Source organism: Helicoverpa zea, chromosome 16 (assembly GCF_022581195.2).
Source record: "Helicoverpa zea isolate HzStark_Cry1AcR chromosome 16, ilHelZeax1.1, whole genome shotgun sequence".
In the NCBI taxonomy this organism is placed as follows: domain Eukaryota; kingdom Metazoa; phylum Arthropoda; class Insecta; order Lepidoptera; family Noctuidae; genus Helicoverpa; species Helicoverpa zea.
Window position 1 is genome coordinate 6595197 of NC_061467.1, and position 16266 is coordinate 6611462.

General features: G+C 35.8%; 1 protein-coding gene across 2 annotated transcripts in view; it reads right to left on the reverse strand.

The window, feature by feature from the left end:
* The window catches only part of LOC124637837, a 62857-nt gene that overhangs the window by 9225 nt on the left and 37366 nt on the right, over window positions 1-16266 (reverse strand). For both annotated transcript variants that reach the window (XM_047174535.1, XM_047174536.1), the window contains exons 3-8: window positions 6329-6465; window positions 5147-5347; window positions 3598-3834; window positions 2907-3013; window positions 1867-2086; window positions 1238-1387 (exon numbers count right to left, since the gene is read on the reverse strand). In XM_047174535.1, coding sequence (XP_047030491.1) covers window positions 1238-1387; window positions 1867-2086; window positions 2907-3013; window positions 3598-3834; window positions 5147-5347; window positions 6329-6465 — 1052 coding nt within the window. The remainder of the gene's footprint in view (window positions 1-1237; window positions 1388-1866; window positions 2087-2906; window positions 3014-3597; window positions 3835-5146; window positions 5348-6328; window positions 6466-16266) is intronic.

A 16266-nucleotide genomic window follows, 5' to 3' on the forward strand; every position in this document is an offset into this window, starting at 1 on the left:
TTTCAAACACTGTTGGTGGACATGCAAAATGGTTGGTACGTTTGTAGTAATATTTTGTAGAACGCAAAGTTTGTGATACTCAATTTTCTTTAAAAATCTCATCTTTATAATGATATATGATATTTATTTTGGAAATTGGTTGCAATCTTCTCTTTTACACGTCAAATATTCTTTTAAAGCAAGGTTAAGTCAGTATTTCCTTTCTGACTAACTTGAGGAGAAACACTGAAACCCCTGAGTTCATGGGTCATTTGTTTCTACATCCCCATGTGAAAAGGCCAACATATACATTATAACCCTTTATCATATTAATTACCTACTTAACTATAAATGTCAAGTAAAAGTATTATATAATAATGCTCTAGATGCTAAGTTATTCCAAGACATTTGCGTGACTCCAATACATTTATTACTTCTAATTGAATACAAGACAGCAGCTCTGTGATATTAATATGTCTAGCAGCATTAAATGTATAATAAACCTGTATACTGTGACTGTAATTAGGACAACTCACACAGAGATATTACGTAATAAATAGAACGATGCTTGAAGATATAAGATATTTAATGTTGAGCATAGAATAAAAGCTCTTGGACCTCTGTATTCTTTTGTTTTAGTCAACGAAGTGATCAATTACATTATATACGCTTCATTAGTCAAACTATGATTGTGGTTCTTAATATTAATAAAGTATAATATTACATTTATTAACTAATCTAACATCAGTTACAAAATAACCTAAATGTACTTTCATTTACAATTGATTTCGATGGTCAGCAAACTACTAGTCAAATATTTTTGTTGGTATTTCAGAATGAGTTTTCCGGATGGATTTGTGAAAACCTATTCGCTCTAGTTCCACTTCGAATATTTATGGAATTTAGTTAATCGCCTAATATATCTTGTTTTCCGGGGGTTTGGCTGTGCAGTCGAAAAAAACACCACTATGTTAGAGCGTGAATTTTTCATTTTGGATAAACATTATTTTGCATCAGTTTGGTATGATGGCTGAGTGATATTTTAAGGCAATTACTGTTCTTCTGTTTTTGATCTACATACCCTTCGTCTAAGTTATCTAATTTAATCTACCGCCTTCACTGAAACCCACATATTGATAAACCTAATACAAACTTGAACATATTCGAATCTATAGCAAGTCTTCCACATCCCAATTTAGAACGAACACACATCTCTTTTAAAAACTTCACAACATAAAAGCAGTCGCACAAAATTTACCTGAAAATAGTAGACACAAGACGTGTTCGGCGGCAACGAATGCCTTGGATTCCTCAATACTCCACTAGTTTTGTCTGACGAGCGTAAAACGAAACGGCATCGTCCATCCGAACGCACGTACGAGTGTGAATCCTTCTCCACGTATAGCACCTGCGAGAAAACATATTATTATTTACTTTGATAGTAGAACTAGAAGTAGGTACCGACTTCGCTTTGTACTGCATGCAATACAATCAGCTTTCCAATGCAGTATGGATTTAACTTAGAAATCGTTCCATCTCTATTGGATTGGTAAGCATTTGTAAGACTGCGGGACGATAATTTGAAATGGGTTTTTGTTGGATTCAGATTTTTATTTCTATTGCTAGCTAATTTGTGCTTCGACATTAAAACTTATTAAACATTAATTCAGCATATTACAACACCAGACGACCTTACTCGTAGTGCTATGTGAAAAATGTCCCAAATATGTAATTTATCCTATTATTTCGTTATACCATTGAAAATAATATCAAAAACAGTAAGCCTTTTCGTCACAAATCGTACCTCACGCATACCGGAGCACAAAATAAATTCAGATCTGTCGTTTGCAATCCTCTCACATAATATTCACAATTCGAAAACCTCACCTGTACTTCAAGCTCGAATCCTGGCAGGTAGCTCAACGGTACCGGGTGAAACGGATTATCGTACGGCGACGTATGAAACTCGAGCAACATATTGGGGCCTCGGCTCACAATATCTGGGACCGCATCCCCACCACAAAGGCGCACCAGCACAGGTGAATCGCGAGTGGGGCCGTCCCAAACTGTGAGGTAATCTTGCACGACGTTGCATTGGTCCCAAATCCTACAACATTGATGGATTAGTCGAGTTTGACAGATGGGTTTAATAGGTACAGATTAGTGTCTTGGGATTTAAGTTGCGAGTTCTGAAGGGATTATTGTGGTACAAATATTTAAGACATTGTTGTAATTTAAGCTACCCATAATGAAACAATGTGTTCTCATTTTAGTTAGATATAAATACAACAATTATCTCTCTAACTAATTTTAAGTCATAGGCAACAGAACATAGGTCCTTTAAAATGATTCCGATTTGAGTATTTTCGCCCCTAATGGCTTCTCAACCTTCTCAAATGAAGCGTAAACAACGTCCCCCAAAATGTCTTGGTTGAACAGAATTTGTCAACATGATTAGTGTAACAAATGGGAGTTTCATTTCAATGAGATAAAGTGCGTTGTACTAATGACGTCGACGGACAGTAGTTGTTCATTAATCTATATTACAGTTGTAATTACGATTATCGTCTGACATGAGTAATTGTGTAGGAGTGGTCCGTCAAAGGGTTTGGGGAGTTGTAGCTTGAGAAATTAACATTAGTTCTGTTTTGCGTAGTGGTACATTTCTGGGAGCTCCAATTTTCCAATGAATATAGATTTGATCCTAATTATTATAACTACTCAGTTTGATACCATTACTACGACTTCATAAACGTACAAAGCATGTTCCAAATCATAACATAGAAAATAAAACAGATTTTACCAACTTAAACATACGATAATTTTACGAAGAAGTTAACAAACGTCGTAGCTCTGTCAACTAACACAACTTTACACTCAGAGTAAAGAATGAAGTAAGGAATGAACAGAACTTTATATGTACTCACTTTAAGACACGCTGACTCCTATCGTACTTCACTATTTGGTCTTTGATATGTATTTTGTGACTATTCGTCTGTCTTACTGCTAGTAAAACATGTTTATCTGCCGGTATCTGCAAGGGAACACATCAATGTAACTTCAACTCTATGCACAAAAATCTAAGCTACATTTTTGTTTGACGAAAAAAGTTCAACCCCTCACGCATCCGACATTTATTATGTACATTTCAGGTGTAACTGGTACGCAGTTTGGTGTGAATTTTATATTAAATATTAACACAAAGAACCACACAAAGCCCACATTACACATCTCGTGCTTACGATTTATTTTCAACATAAAACAAGGAACAACACTCCTTTAATTTTAATTGCGTTGTTCCACTGCTTTTTACTTTGAAATTACATCTTTTATTTTTATTCAGGCATTACTCTAACTTATCCTTTTTGAACTCAGGATGTTGAGCTTTAGAAATTACTTGGACAATTGGTAAAACATAAGTTTACAACTGTCCGAACAAAATAATATCCATACTCAAAAAGGTTAAGGACGATCGCCAAATCACTGCACTACAGAATCCCCCGCGAAACGAAAATCAAGCAATCACATCACTGGTTTCCCATCCGCATTCGAAATTCGCAAGAATAAACACCGAACCCATATAAACCCAAAAAGATAAACCCCATTTCCATTGCTTACCTTAGTATGTTCGATGCGGTATGTACAAGTTGCGTTGCGGGGATAAACGCCGGGGAAGTTGGGCGACTGGATGCGACAGGCCCGAAGGTCGCAGTCACTCAGTATTCTGTCGCAGTAGGTCCCTGGAACCCTCTCTCCTCTCCACGCGCCGACAGTTGCGTTACCGTACCGTAATCTCGCTTCACTTCGTCTTAAAAACTTGTAAGCCAGCTTGAAGTCGAAATTGTAGCCCACGCCCTGTGATAAATTTGTGGGTCAGCAGGTCAGCCCTTCTGAGATTTTACAGCGGAAAGAAATGAGACTTATGCCTCTATAGAGAAAAACAAGTAAATGTAAAGGAAAATATTATTTTATATTCAAATTATGGCATCGTATTTATCAACCAGACACTTGGTTTATGAGACCTCGAATAAAATCAATTAATTACCCAACTGTTCAAAGAAGCTCAAAAATACAATGGAAAGTAATCAAAATTTTCCAACTGTTGTCTTATTGAGGAACAGTCATTAATCAATTAGAACAGCAAAATTACATTCCGAAAGATTCTCTTGTAAAGTAAAATATTAGTGAAAGATAAAAGGCGGAGCGCATTAACAAAATTTAGGGAACCATCTGAAATGTATTAAATGGTTCCGAAACGAAATTCCCGTTATTAAATTAAGGAATTAAGGCGGTACCCAATAACATTATTGTAATAGCGAGGTATCCTTATCCTGCGGTCCCGGGAGGGTGTCCGTAATCGTCGCCTAATTAATTGATCGAAAGTTCAACCCTTAGTGCACATAATACGGCTGCTAACAAGAGATAAAGGAAAGGCAGCGAACCGTTAAAAGCGGGGTGATGTGAAATATTAGGCAAGTCACAGGCGAAAACGTGTAGTTAGTTACATCACGTCAGTACAACACAAAGGGATGCTTAGTAAGTGACTCTTAATGAAGATAAATACGGTTGTTCATTTATACGGATTAACTTTGCTGAGAGCAAAAACTCTAATTAAACGCGTCAGTTTGTTGTGTTAACAAATTGTATGTTAAACCTTATCCTTACGTGTTCCCTTTCTAAATGTCCCCACGTGTATGAGATTTTTCACGGCTGTTTTAAAATTCTTGGCACGAAAGACGTTTATCTTTTAGACTTTTATTTTAATGAGAGTCAATTTATATGACAGATATAGAGTGTGCAATTTTATACTTGAACTCTTTAATCATGTCTCAGGCATTTTGAACAAAGCCATTCTTAGAATATTTATAGAAGTCACAAAAATCTCTCTTACTCTGGCCTTAACTTCACTGATTTCCACAAAAATTACGTGTTCATTGCAGGGAACCTCATTTTATGTGGAAGTGCAGACCTTTGTTTTTATTGATAATACCTACGAGTACAGCTTACACATCCTGGATATATTATACTTCATCAGTTCCATGAAGTTTCCCTGCCAGGCTTCACCAGGGTTTGTATTGATTCACCATAAAACGAAATCATCACCAAGCTTCTTGTCATCGCGCTTTACAATTTTACATCAATAAGCACATAGTCAAACGAAACTCACCTGTTGACTTAGCCTGTCTAATCTTAGCGTCATATTAATAGAATCAGACTCTGAGAAATACACGGTGTAACCCCAGGCTGAGCCGCACCATTGTCCCGTGGGCGGGGAGGGAGACCGTTCTACGATCGTCATGTGCCCGTCCGGACAGCCATCCGACGTGAACGACACGAATTTACCCACCGTGAACGTATCAAATGTTAGCTGGAACAAATTTTGAAATTAGAACCTAGTATTTTGAGCTCTCGCTACAGTAAAGTTTCGGGTTAGGTATTGCGAATTAATTGATTCAGTTATTAGTTATATGTAAAATAGTTAATTAACAATACAAGACTGACTAGAAAAGCTTCACTATCGGAAATATAACAGTCAATATTACCAAACGAGCCTCATTAATAGTAGGAAATGAAGTGCCGATCGCTCTAATGATCAGCGGCCAACAGATGAACAAGAATATAAACCTTTGCAAGAATAAGACAGTTACTTCAGTGAAGCGTACATTTTTAATGAGCTCGTTTGTCGAAACGTTTCCTTTTCAATTTCACCCCTAAATATAGATGACGTGTGCGTTCCATTCATACTGAAGGAAATGGGATATCTTCTTTCAGTAATAGTTGAGCAATTTGTGATGTACTCCCACACACTGGGGCGGATAATACACACCATTTGTAATAAGTTACAAATTAAACCTAGTGGGCGGTGAACTTTAATGTAGGTCAGAATTAGACTATTGTGGGATGGTTGTTTACCTACTGTCACGTGTAAAGGGTAACCCATGGTCAAAACATATGTAGAAGAGCAGTTGTTGAATTTTGGGCCCTTTTAAAAGTGTATCGATCTTACGATGTAATCTGACCATCAAAAAACTTTGTTGAGACTTTAGACATTCAAAGGGAATAGAATAGCAATATTTTCTCATACCTATTATTTAGGAGGATGAAAATATTGTGTATATAGACTATAGGTAAATAACATGAAACTTTAATATATCCAACTCCAATACCATATTCCAAGAAGCAGAAAAACTCTTACATCAATAGCAATTTCACCCTATCAAAATTCAACCCCACCCGTCCACTAAAATACAATCTTCCTATTTCAGATTACAATCACATACTAGTTCAGACCGATCCGTTTGACGCGGGTTCTGCTCACAATTTCGATCACGTAGCCATTTCTAAATACCTGTATAATGTCGCCATAGTCGGCGCCCATGGCGGTAAAGTTGAGGTGGCACACGAAAGGGAGGTGGTCTTCTCGAGGCCTGCGGACCTCTAATTCGTATGTACGACCCACGTCACCCATGTACGTTCTGTTGCAGGCTGTAACAAAAAAGAGTTTTGTTAACTGAGGGATAAGGTGTTGGTAAGTAGTTGAGAGATTACTCGTATTTTGGTCGATTGGATCGGTTTCGGAAGACAGGCTCAAAATGCCAAAGTAGGATGTTAAGTGAGGTGGTAATGCTGAAACTATGGTTGAATTTGTTAGTTGAGTTTGAAATTCTGTATACCAAATTAAGTCACTTTTGTGACTAATCGATGGCAATAAGCGACCAAATATATACTTTAGATTTGAGACAAAAAATACCGTTAGTTTTAAAAGCTTCAAAGTAACTCGATTACGAAAACATTACAATTGTTCATGCTCCTCTTAACACCATTGCACTCAAACAAACAAACATAAAACCCAACAAAATGCAGTATAAACCTGACAGGACATAGAAAACAACAAAACGATGGATTTGATACATTATTTACACAACAGTTACAATAAAACACATGTTTAATTTCCTTTAGTCTTGGCACGGGAAAAACAAAAGCAATTTCTTCCAAGACATAAATGTTTAGCATACCGTGCAGCTAAAATTGTACACTGTATTCGATACTGTAATTTGATTATACAGGTTTAGTGTTATTATGTATTTTGTTGACTAGATACCGCTAGGTTTATCACCCGTGTGTAGTCCGTGCATCCGAATTAAGAGTAGCTTACAGCCTAACTTGATAAATGGGTTGTCTAACACCAACGGATTTTCTCAAATCGGTCCCGAAGACTCTGAGATTAGTACATACATTCATAGAAACCAACTCTTCAGGTTGAACTTCCTTTTTGGGAAGTCGATTAAAAAAGAAAAGCAATAGTTTTCAGGATGCCAAAGTACTAACTACTAGAATAAAGGAAGGAAAGTAATCTTTATAGTAAGCTAGGATTTAAATACCTTTGGTAATGTTTCTAACAATTAAGGGAAGTTAAAACATATAAATACATTATTTCCCTTACAAATTGAATACTGTATTTTAACCTTTAGAAACACTTAAAATACGAGTTCTTAAGACTCTAAATTAGTTTATCGTAGAATAATTTATTGAACTAAAAAGGATTCTAGTCACAGCCTAGAATATCTGATACTGTGATCTGATTATAAAGTCAGTAGTTCAGCCAAAGGCTTTGATTAACTTCGATCGAATCCCAAAAGGGGTTACCTTTGAAATTAAAAACATTGACGTTGAATTTTAAAAGAAACTTTCCATGTTTTTCGACTCTTTCATTACAGTCTTTGGTCGATGTTGTTTCAGAAGTGAAAATAGGACTCCAAATAAGTAATTAATTTTTAGTAACTTAAATGCATCATCATCCTCCGAGCCTTTTCCCAACTATGTCGGGGGTCGGCTTCTAGTCTAACCGGATGTAGCTGAGTACCAGTGGTTTACAAGGAGCGACTGCCCTATCTGACCCCCTCAAACAAGTTGTAACTTAAAGGCATGATTTATGTTAAAATTCTGGAACCCTCTATAAGGATATTGTTTCAAAATGACTCCATGACTTATCTAACTGAAACTCTGTTGGACAGATTTACAATTTTCGTTTTCTATTTAGGTCGAGTCATTTCAGTGGCTACTCGGTAAAGACTTATCAACTCCAAATAATTTGAATTACGAGTAATTAAGAGTAAATGCATAGTTTCAATAATAATACTTCAAACACCAGTCTTAATAAAGCAATCACGGCGAAGTTACCTCCTTGATACAAAGGCTTCGACATGTGTTGTGATGCACTAACTGTCTAAACCACTCGATATATTAATCGTGCCGTACCAGCGTCTATTGCGCAGTTATAATTGATGTTTGTCTGTGTCATAGTGCATACAACGGAATCGTCCAAACATACACGACATGTATTACAATTATGCTAGTCAATATTTACTGTCATTGGTCGATAACAGCTCGATTTGTCGACTGTGAATGCGACTTTATGCGTCCAATTTTCTATAGACACGCTTTTCATATGAATTTCCATTTCGGGATACTTTGTATAGAAACTAGAGTATCTTCTTTTTAAAGTCACGAAATTCTGAAACCTGTAAAAATTATCCTGTGCGTAGGATGGCCCTAAATTTATGCAAGTCATTATAAAATACAACACCGTACCTGTGCTATTGTTAATCCTTTCAGAATAAAAATAGGCAAATGAGAAGGAAAAAGGTCGTGAATAAAGCGCTCGGTACAATGGACTGCGGCCATATTTTACGATCTTTTTAAAAAAACACGCCTTTTGTCTCCTCTGACAGCGCATTACATCGCATAAGACAAGTGTACACTTCGGGCCAGAATCGCTGTTCCCATTAATGTTCCGCTTTTGTTTTCGGGCAGGAAAACGCAAAATATCAAAACAGCTCCACCGCTTAATTAAGTAAAATGATACCACCCAATTTATTAAGTTTATTTCTTGAAATATAACTTAGATTCGGAAGTTTTGATTGTTATGTAACTTTTAAGTGAAAGGCGAGCCGCCAAAACGATAAAGTTGTTTTAGTTTGCTGAAGGTGCCTACTCATTAATTTTCATGACGTCGTTGGAGCAGTTGCTTCAAATCACTACAAGTTTGGGGATCGATGCTGATATGAAATATTTTTTGCGGTATCAGTTTCTTAGTATATTTTGTAACTTCATATAATAACTGTAGGACTATATGAATGGGTAGTAATCATCAAAGACTAAAATAAAATATGTTCACCGCATACTCAAAGTTAATAATAAAAAGACTAAGTTACGGCCGGTCCTCGAGACATAATTTATATTGAATTATAGAGAAAATTAAAGTACCAGGAAAATATTATGTTAGCTCTTCGGAATTACCGGCTCAACTTGGCAAAGTTATTTAAGGATTTTGTAATATTAATGGATTAGGAAGATATTTGCTTATATTTCAGCAGTTCATGAAGTATTTGACTGTAATACAACTTAAGCCGTGCTATTTTTAAACTTCAAAGAAGTTTTGGGATCTGACGTAGGTACATTATTTTTGTATTAGCCGTCTTCATTTATTTGTTTAGTGAATTGTACAGTGCTTTATATTATAAATGATCTAGATGTTGATTTAGAACCAAATTTCATTAATAAAACCCTTCGTACCTATGTTAGATGGATTGCAGAGTTATACCTAAAGAAATTCGTTAAAAAACTAAAATAACCAACTGAAGCCGTCGTGAATATACCAGGAGCGAATGACGTGAAAGGAGGTGTTTGCTTAGCGAACATAATTGAGACATTTTAGTGAGAACGCAGTTAGTACTCGCTAAAGTTTTCTCAGAATGGGAACGAAATTGTTCTTTGGAAAGTTAGGCGGAGACGCTTCGAATAGGCACGCTGGGAACGTTTGTGATTGTCGAATGATAGTGGGTAGGTATAAGAGGAAATGGGAGGTAAATGTTTGCTTACTAAATGAGACTTTTTCGATGCCATCAAATAAATCGAAAGCTATCACCTAAAAAGATTTTATGCCGTAGGTACTTATTGTGCTATCGAAAGAGTAGATAAGAGTCACGTGTGAACATGAAGGTTTACAGTATTTACATGTTCTCTATTATAACAATAGTTATGATTATGATACTCAACAAAATTTTGTCGATAAAAAGTTTCTTATACACGAGAATTTCTTCACACACGTTTTTGCGTTTAAGATAATTTTAGTACTGTTTATTTATGTACGATGTATGTACATTATATCTGTGGCTGTGTGTTAATGAAATAAACAATAACCTGAGACTGAAATCAATGAGGAACAGGCTGTCTTGTGCACTAATTAATTTTGTATAAACTTTTAACCGCTTATTGTACGTGTTACGTTAACATGCACTGAAGCAATAATGTAACGAACATTGTACAGGTTACATGAAGGCTGCTACGTTCAAAAGCAAAAATTTGACGAAAGTTTTAGTAATCTGCCACAAAAGTAATTGAAAGAAAAGTACCCATTTTACGGAATTTCGATATATGTAAAAATCTTAAATATATAGATCAACAATTCAGGACATAATAAGTTCTTGTCTTTTTTGTCTTGTCTTTTTATACAAAAACTAGCTATAAACCATCATGATAAGGAATCAAAATAAATCATATGAACCTACATACACTACACACCACTTTATGTAAAATCTTTGCTTCATCCATACAAAAGCAAACTAAGTCCCCATAATGAGAAGTACCAGCGGCGCGTGAAGTCCCAAATTAGAAGCGAGCTACACGTAACAAAGATTGACACAGCTATGCAGGCAACAAACAGGTCTTGTTAAGACTGCATTACTACAGGAGCCTGTGTCCAGTGCTAATTATGAACGAGCTACAACGGGAACAGTTGTGAGGATAATTATTATTTTGCCATACATAGGTACATTAACGCTCAATCCTTCTTTGTGTGAGAGGCGGCCTGTGCCCAGCAGTGGGACGATAAAAAGGCTGTAACTAACATACATACATGTGGTTAAGTGTAATATTGTTTCTTGTATCATAAAAACCTGTTTAATAATTGTGAGCCCTGGTACACAAAGGGCTCAAGAAGGAAGACCATGGTGGGTTCAGTCAGTAAGAGTCTGAGACTCCCTCACGCTGCACCCACAGCAGGAGGGAGGAGGGCCATTTGATGATTTGCCACCAAAAAAAGACCTTTTCTAATTCCTATCCTAATGTTGTAAAGTCTGAAAGCTTTGGAAAATTCTGTCAGTGTTACATTGCCCACTTATCGAGGCAGGTTCCAGGCTATTTTCTATCAGGTGGGCGAAGTAGTTCCCAAGGGACGCGACTAAAAGTGAAAAGTAGTGTTTCTTATTTACCGACAGGCAATGTAAAAATAGCCATTCGTGCATTCACTCAAAAGTTATATTTTACTTTTCTGAAAAGCAACAGAAATAACACAATTTACGTTAGATACCTGCTTGACAGACTCAATAAATAGAGTAGCTTAATCACTATGCATAGTCCCTATGAGTTGAAATTAGTACATTGTATTAACAGGCCGTATTACGTCGGCGTTACGCCTAATCAATACATTTAGGACCCCTATGCGGACGTAATTGATTCCTAGTGAACTAAAATTACCTAAACGCTTCTGTAACATTTTGCTAAGCATGTTACTAAAACTGTTGTGAGACTGATGACCTTATGCGATTCATAAAACAATTTGGAAATTCAATCTAGACAAGCTAGCTAGGGTAAATTTTGATAGTTATTGTCTAAACTAATATCGCCTCAAAATATATACAGAGAGTTGCTACCTAATTTCTACCAGCTGCCATCAGTAAAGAAAAAAGAATTTAAAAAGATGTAAAAACTTAGGAAATATCTTAAAAAAACTGCAGCACGTCACAGTATTTACTAAAAATCATTAAAAAAAAACCAAAGGCGGTAAGTCCCAAATATAAAAGAAATTATCCTTAATTTTGTACAAATATTCAAAAAATTTCGGGCGGTCACTTATCCCCGGGACACATTGTATATATTACCCTTTTGACGGAGACCGTCTTACCCAGTAACATCGTCTACAATCCACACTATTCTTCAAGATACATTCAAAATCACAGGTTTACCTAGTAACTAAAATATTTACTTGGAAATAACTGTGCAGCATACGTCACAAGCTGCACATATGCGGTAATTTATGTGCAAACTCGTATGCGTATCTGTGTCACGTTTACATTTGTGGTGCGGTTAATTATTCTTTCACCGCCATTCGGAAATGACAATGTTTGCTATGATTATTTAATTATTTTCCATTGTATTATTACTGGGATGTGTTCTTGATAATTGTGACTTTTTAAAAAAATAATGATATGAAACCGATGTTGTAGGTATCTTCTCTAGATTAAATTGTTGTCATTGATCCAAATGTTAAATTGTCGATGTCACAATGTAAGATGCAGTAAGCATATAAAACGTTTAGCTCAAGTTAAAACTTCTGCAACATAACCCAACTAACCTAAACTTCCTTCAGTTAAGTAACGCTGTACCCAAACATTTGAAATATGTACAACCTTGTTCTTATTCTTACTTTACAAAATGAACTCCACAAACAAAATGAAAAACTTTAACCAACAAAGCTAACTTTAGCTAAATATTTATGAATAAAATAAAATAAACTCTGAACACTTTAAGTGGTTTAAAGAAAGTAGAGCGCACACACACATACCTACATATTATTATGCTGTGCAGTGTCGCACACACACATGCATATTTACTTTACACCGTTGACAGCGCCGAGTATTTTAACAAAATGTTTAGATTTCGCGACCCAGCTTGCTTTTCTGATCTAGATTCTCGACGAACCTATCTATAGGATGTTTTCACTCGTTTGGTCTCATTTGTCGGTCACCTATCTCAATGCAATCGATGAAATGTTCGGGACTCGGATTGGCAATTTGAGAGAATTTTCGTACGGTTTGTAGATCAGTGTTCAAGTGGGATACAAACCCAAAAATAGTATAACTTTTGAGTAATACTTACTACCTACTAGGAGTACTTATTTACTTGTGCTTATGTATGCCTTTATAGGTACTTTTAGTTAAAAAAACTTTGTGTATAAGCCTGTGTCGTTTGATTATTTTTAAATTGCAAACATCAATTCCCGAGAATCAGATTTATTTTGCAGCTGCGGTATATTTTTTATTTCGTTTCCTCTTTTTGATGAGAATACTAATAAGGATCATTATAATTTAAGCTTTTGGCAGATGTATTTCACCGGTATCATCCGCCTTGACTCAATGCGGCGAATTTTTGCAAAATGTTTTAATGCCCCGGCTTTCCGTTTTTTGTTGCACCTGACCTAATTTCGGTTTGTGTAAATATTTTTTGTACCCTTCGTTTTCACGAAGAGTATACACATTTAAAAATGCGAATTGATTTTATTTTGGAACCTCCGTAGTGTGACCCATTTACATATTTAATTCTCAGATAAAAACAACAAAATATATTTTTCAATTTGTGAGAGTGAATGTTGAATATTTTGTGTTTTTTAGCGGATGGAAATGTATTATTTTAGGGTCATAAATTCTTTTTTAGACATCAAAAGAGAACATACAATTTTTTAACAACCAACTACCATAGAAGCCGAACTACCATAGAAATAGTAATGCCGAAGTTCGGTAAAAAAATGTCACTGGTATCGAAAATATAAACCCTATAGGTGAAACAGTTTTCGTCTAATGCCGTCGAATATTTTGCGACATGCTCGCTTGGATAGAATGTCTTAGTGGATACTTATCCAGTAAGACTGCATTCTGTGGAGCGAAATAAAGCTTCCTGAGACTTTAAAACGCTGACATAGAAAGGTAAAATATTTGGGAATAACGTTGAATGGCGCACATGATACTTCGCAATATTGAACCGAGTTTCAAAAAGACGTTCTAGGATAGCCTTTGAGTATTTGTGTTCAACAAAAATAACGTTTTTCTGCAATGAAACCCTTTACTGACTCTCAACGAAACAAAGACAACTTTAATTTTCTCCTTTTGACTACAATGTTTCTGCAAACATTTTACTTGCTGTGTACTATGTACAATACAACTGTGCCTATATTTAATAACAAACAAAATTAAACTTGACACTAACAATAAGGTGGCCCGCAAAAAGTTCACTAAAAAACCTTAGAAAAACATTAGCCTCCTTCTTTGGCAGTCGGGTAAATATTCATGCAAACGTCGCGAAAATTTCAAATAGCAACCACTCAAAGACTGAGGCGTATAATAAACCTTCTTTAATTATAGCGGGTAGCTGAAAACGAGCTTTCCCTTTTATCGTACCCACGTAGGTGGTCATTAAGCCAAAATATAGCTACAATTAACAAAAAAACCTGCGTTTAATAAGGTGTTAAGTTTACCGTGGCGGTGTTTACAAAATGGACTGTCATTAGTCACGGAACCCACGTCGGGATACGTACGTGTGTGTTTAGCTTGCTAGAATATTCATAGGGACAATCATTGTGCCTGCAGTAATGGGGTTTGTTTACTATGCGTTGTTGTATTCTTAAGAACGTCTATTAAATGCTTATTTATCTACAAATAAATTGAAGATACTCAATACATATGTTGTTGAGACTCACATGACATAATTCGACGATTTATCGGATTTTGTATTATGAGTCCTCCTGTTTTGGTTTGAGCATACATTTTAGACATTATCAAACCACAAGGTTCAAAGACACGGTTTTATTATTTAATCCCTTAGAGAACAACTTTGCTGCCGATACTCTATAAGCTGCATTGAGATCGCAATGCCATTGTTTCTGTACAATTTCTATACTGTTCGCTCAATAAAAATGTAATTTCTAACTTCGTTCTGCGGTCTGTATCAGACTGATGCACCAACTCCCCTGAGAGAAGGAACTGAGCAAACTCATTGTAATCTACTTCTTTCAATTCCCTTTGTGAGTACATCTTCAGTTCTTTTGTGTAAGACAATTATCGTTGCAGACATTTTCTGAGCAAAAACGTATTTTACGAGCGCGAAATGAGAACAGTTTTGGTGAAACTGCGCGAGGCAGATTAAGGCATGCTTTGGTGGAGAAATTTATTTGTGTTTGGGATCTGTGATAGTGCTATGAACTGGCGAATGTACCCAAGAGTACATTTTGTTTGTGAGCCCGTTCTAAAAGCTTATTCAGCTAATATAGACAGGGATTATTACCACTAATGTTCTGTGGTTTAGGTTTGTCTTTGTTCTGAAACAAATTCAGTTTACCCACAACAAAATCCTTGTGCGGTTTTGTTACGTATTGTATTAAATAACAAAATGTTATTCTAGTTCTTTTGAAATCTGCTTACTATTATAATGTTATTGTTGTCACCTACTTTTGTCATGAACTAAAGAAAAGGTGTTATTCTATTAAAAAATGTTGATATCATCACGCATGACGTTTTCAATAACTTTCCGATATAATAAAATGTTTATACGTAGACGACTTTATCATTGGACCTAACCTAATGAATAAAAGCTTTTACCCAACACTATAGCTATAAAGAAATGTTGGGAAAGGTGTTTGCAAGGACGAATGTTGACCTATTAGTGATGTCCTTCGAAAGGGTCGGCTGTGTCATAAGTTGTGACCGCTGACGGTTTATGTTATAGGTACGAGAAACAAGCGAGAAAGCTGCTTTACGGTTCAGTGCCGATATTAGGAGACGTGCGAAGATGTCTCCTTTGATGTATTTATCGTATAAATATTGGGTCTAGAGAGCCAAATATTTATTATTTATAAGCTATCTACTGTTTCTCGTAGCTACATGACTGTAGACTACTTTACTTAGACTTTATTTACTGTATAAATTGCAAGTTAAAAGATTGCATATTGTTTTATAAAAATCTGCATAAATATAAAATATGCTTAAATACACGTGAACATTATAGTAGTTATTTAACATGGCCTATGTCCAAAAACAATGAACCATTTTAACCTACCCCATTTAAGTTTCCTCGCTTTCCAATAAAACAAACTGAAGGAACTTTTCCCAAAGATAAACACCAGTCTTTATCATCAACCCTCAAAGCACAAATACCAACAAAATAATGCAGAAGCGATACCCAGTAACTTCACCTAACGATTACGTAAATCCATAAACATGTTGTATAATATGTTTTGGCGGAGTCCCCGCATAACTCCGAGAATGAATATTACATAAAAGGCAAAAGGGAGCCAAGTCTGTCCATCGCTGACACAGCCACTCCACTGCCATGCGACGAAGCATTCGAAGCCAGGAAATTAGCGATTTGGGTCCCGGACAAAGAGTGCACGGACTAGCCTCTTTATTGGAAAAACTTTACTTAAACTAGCAATATGCATAAAAATATTGATGTGTT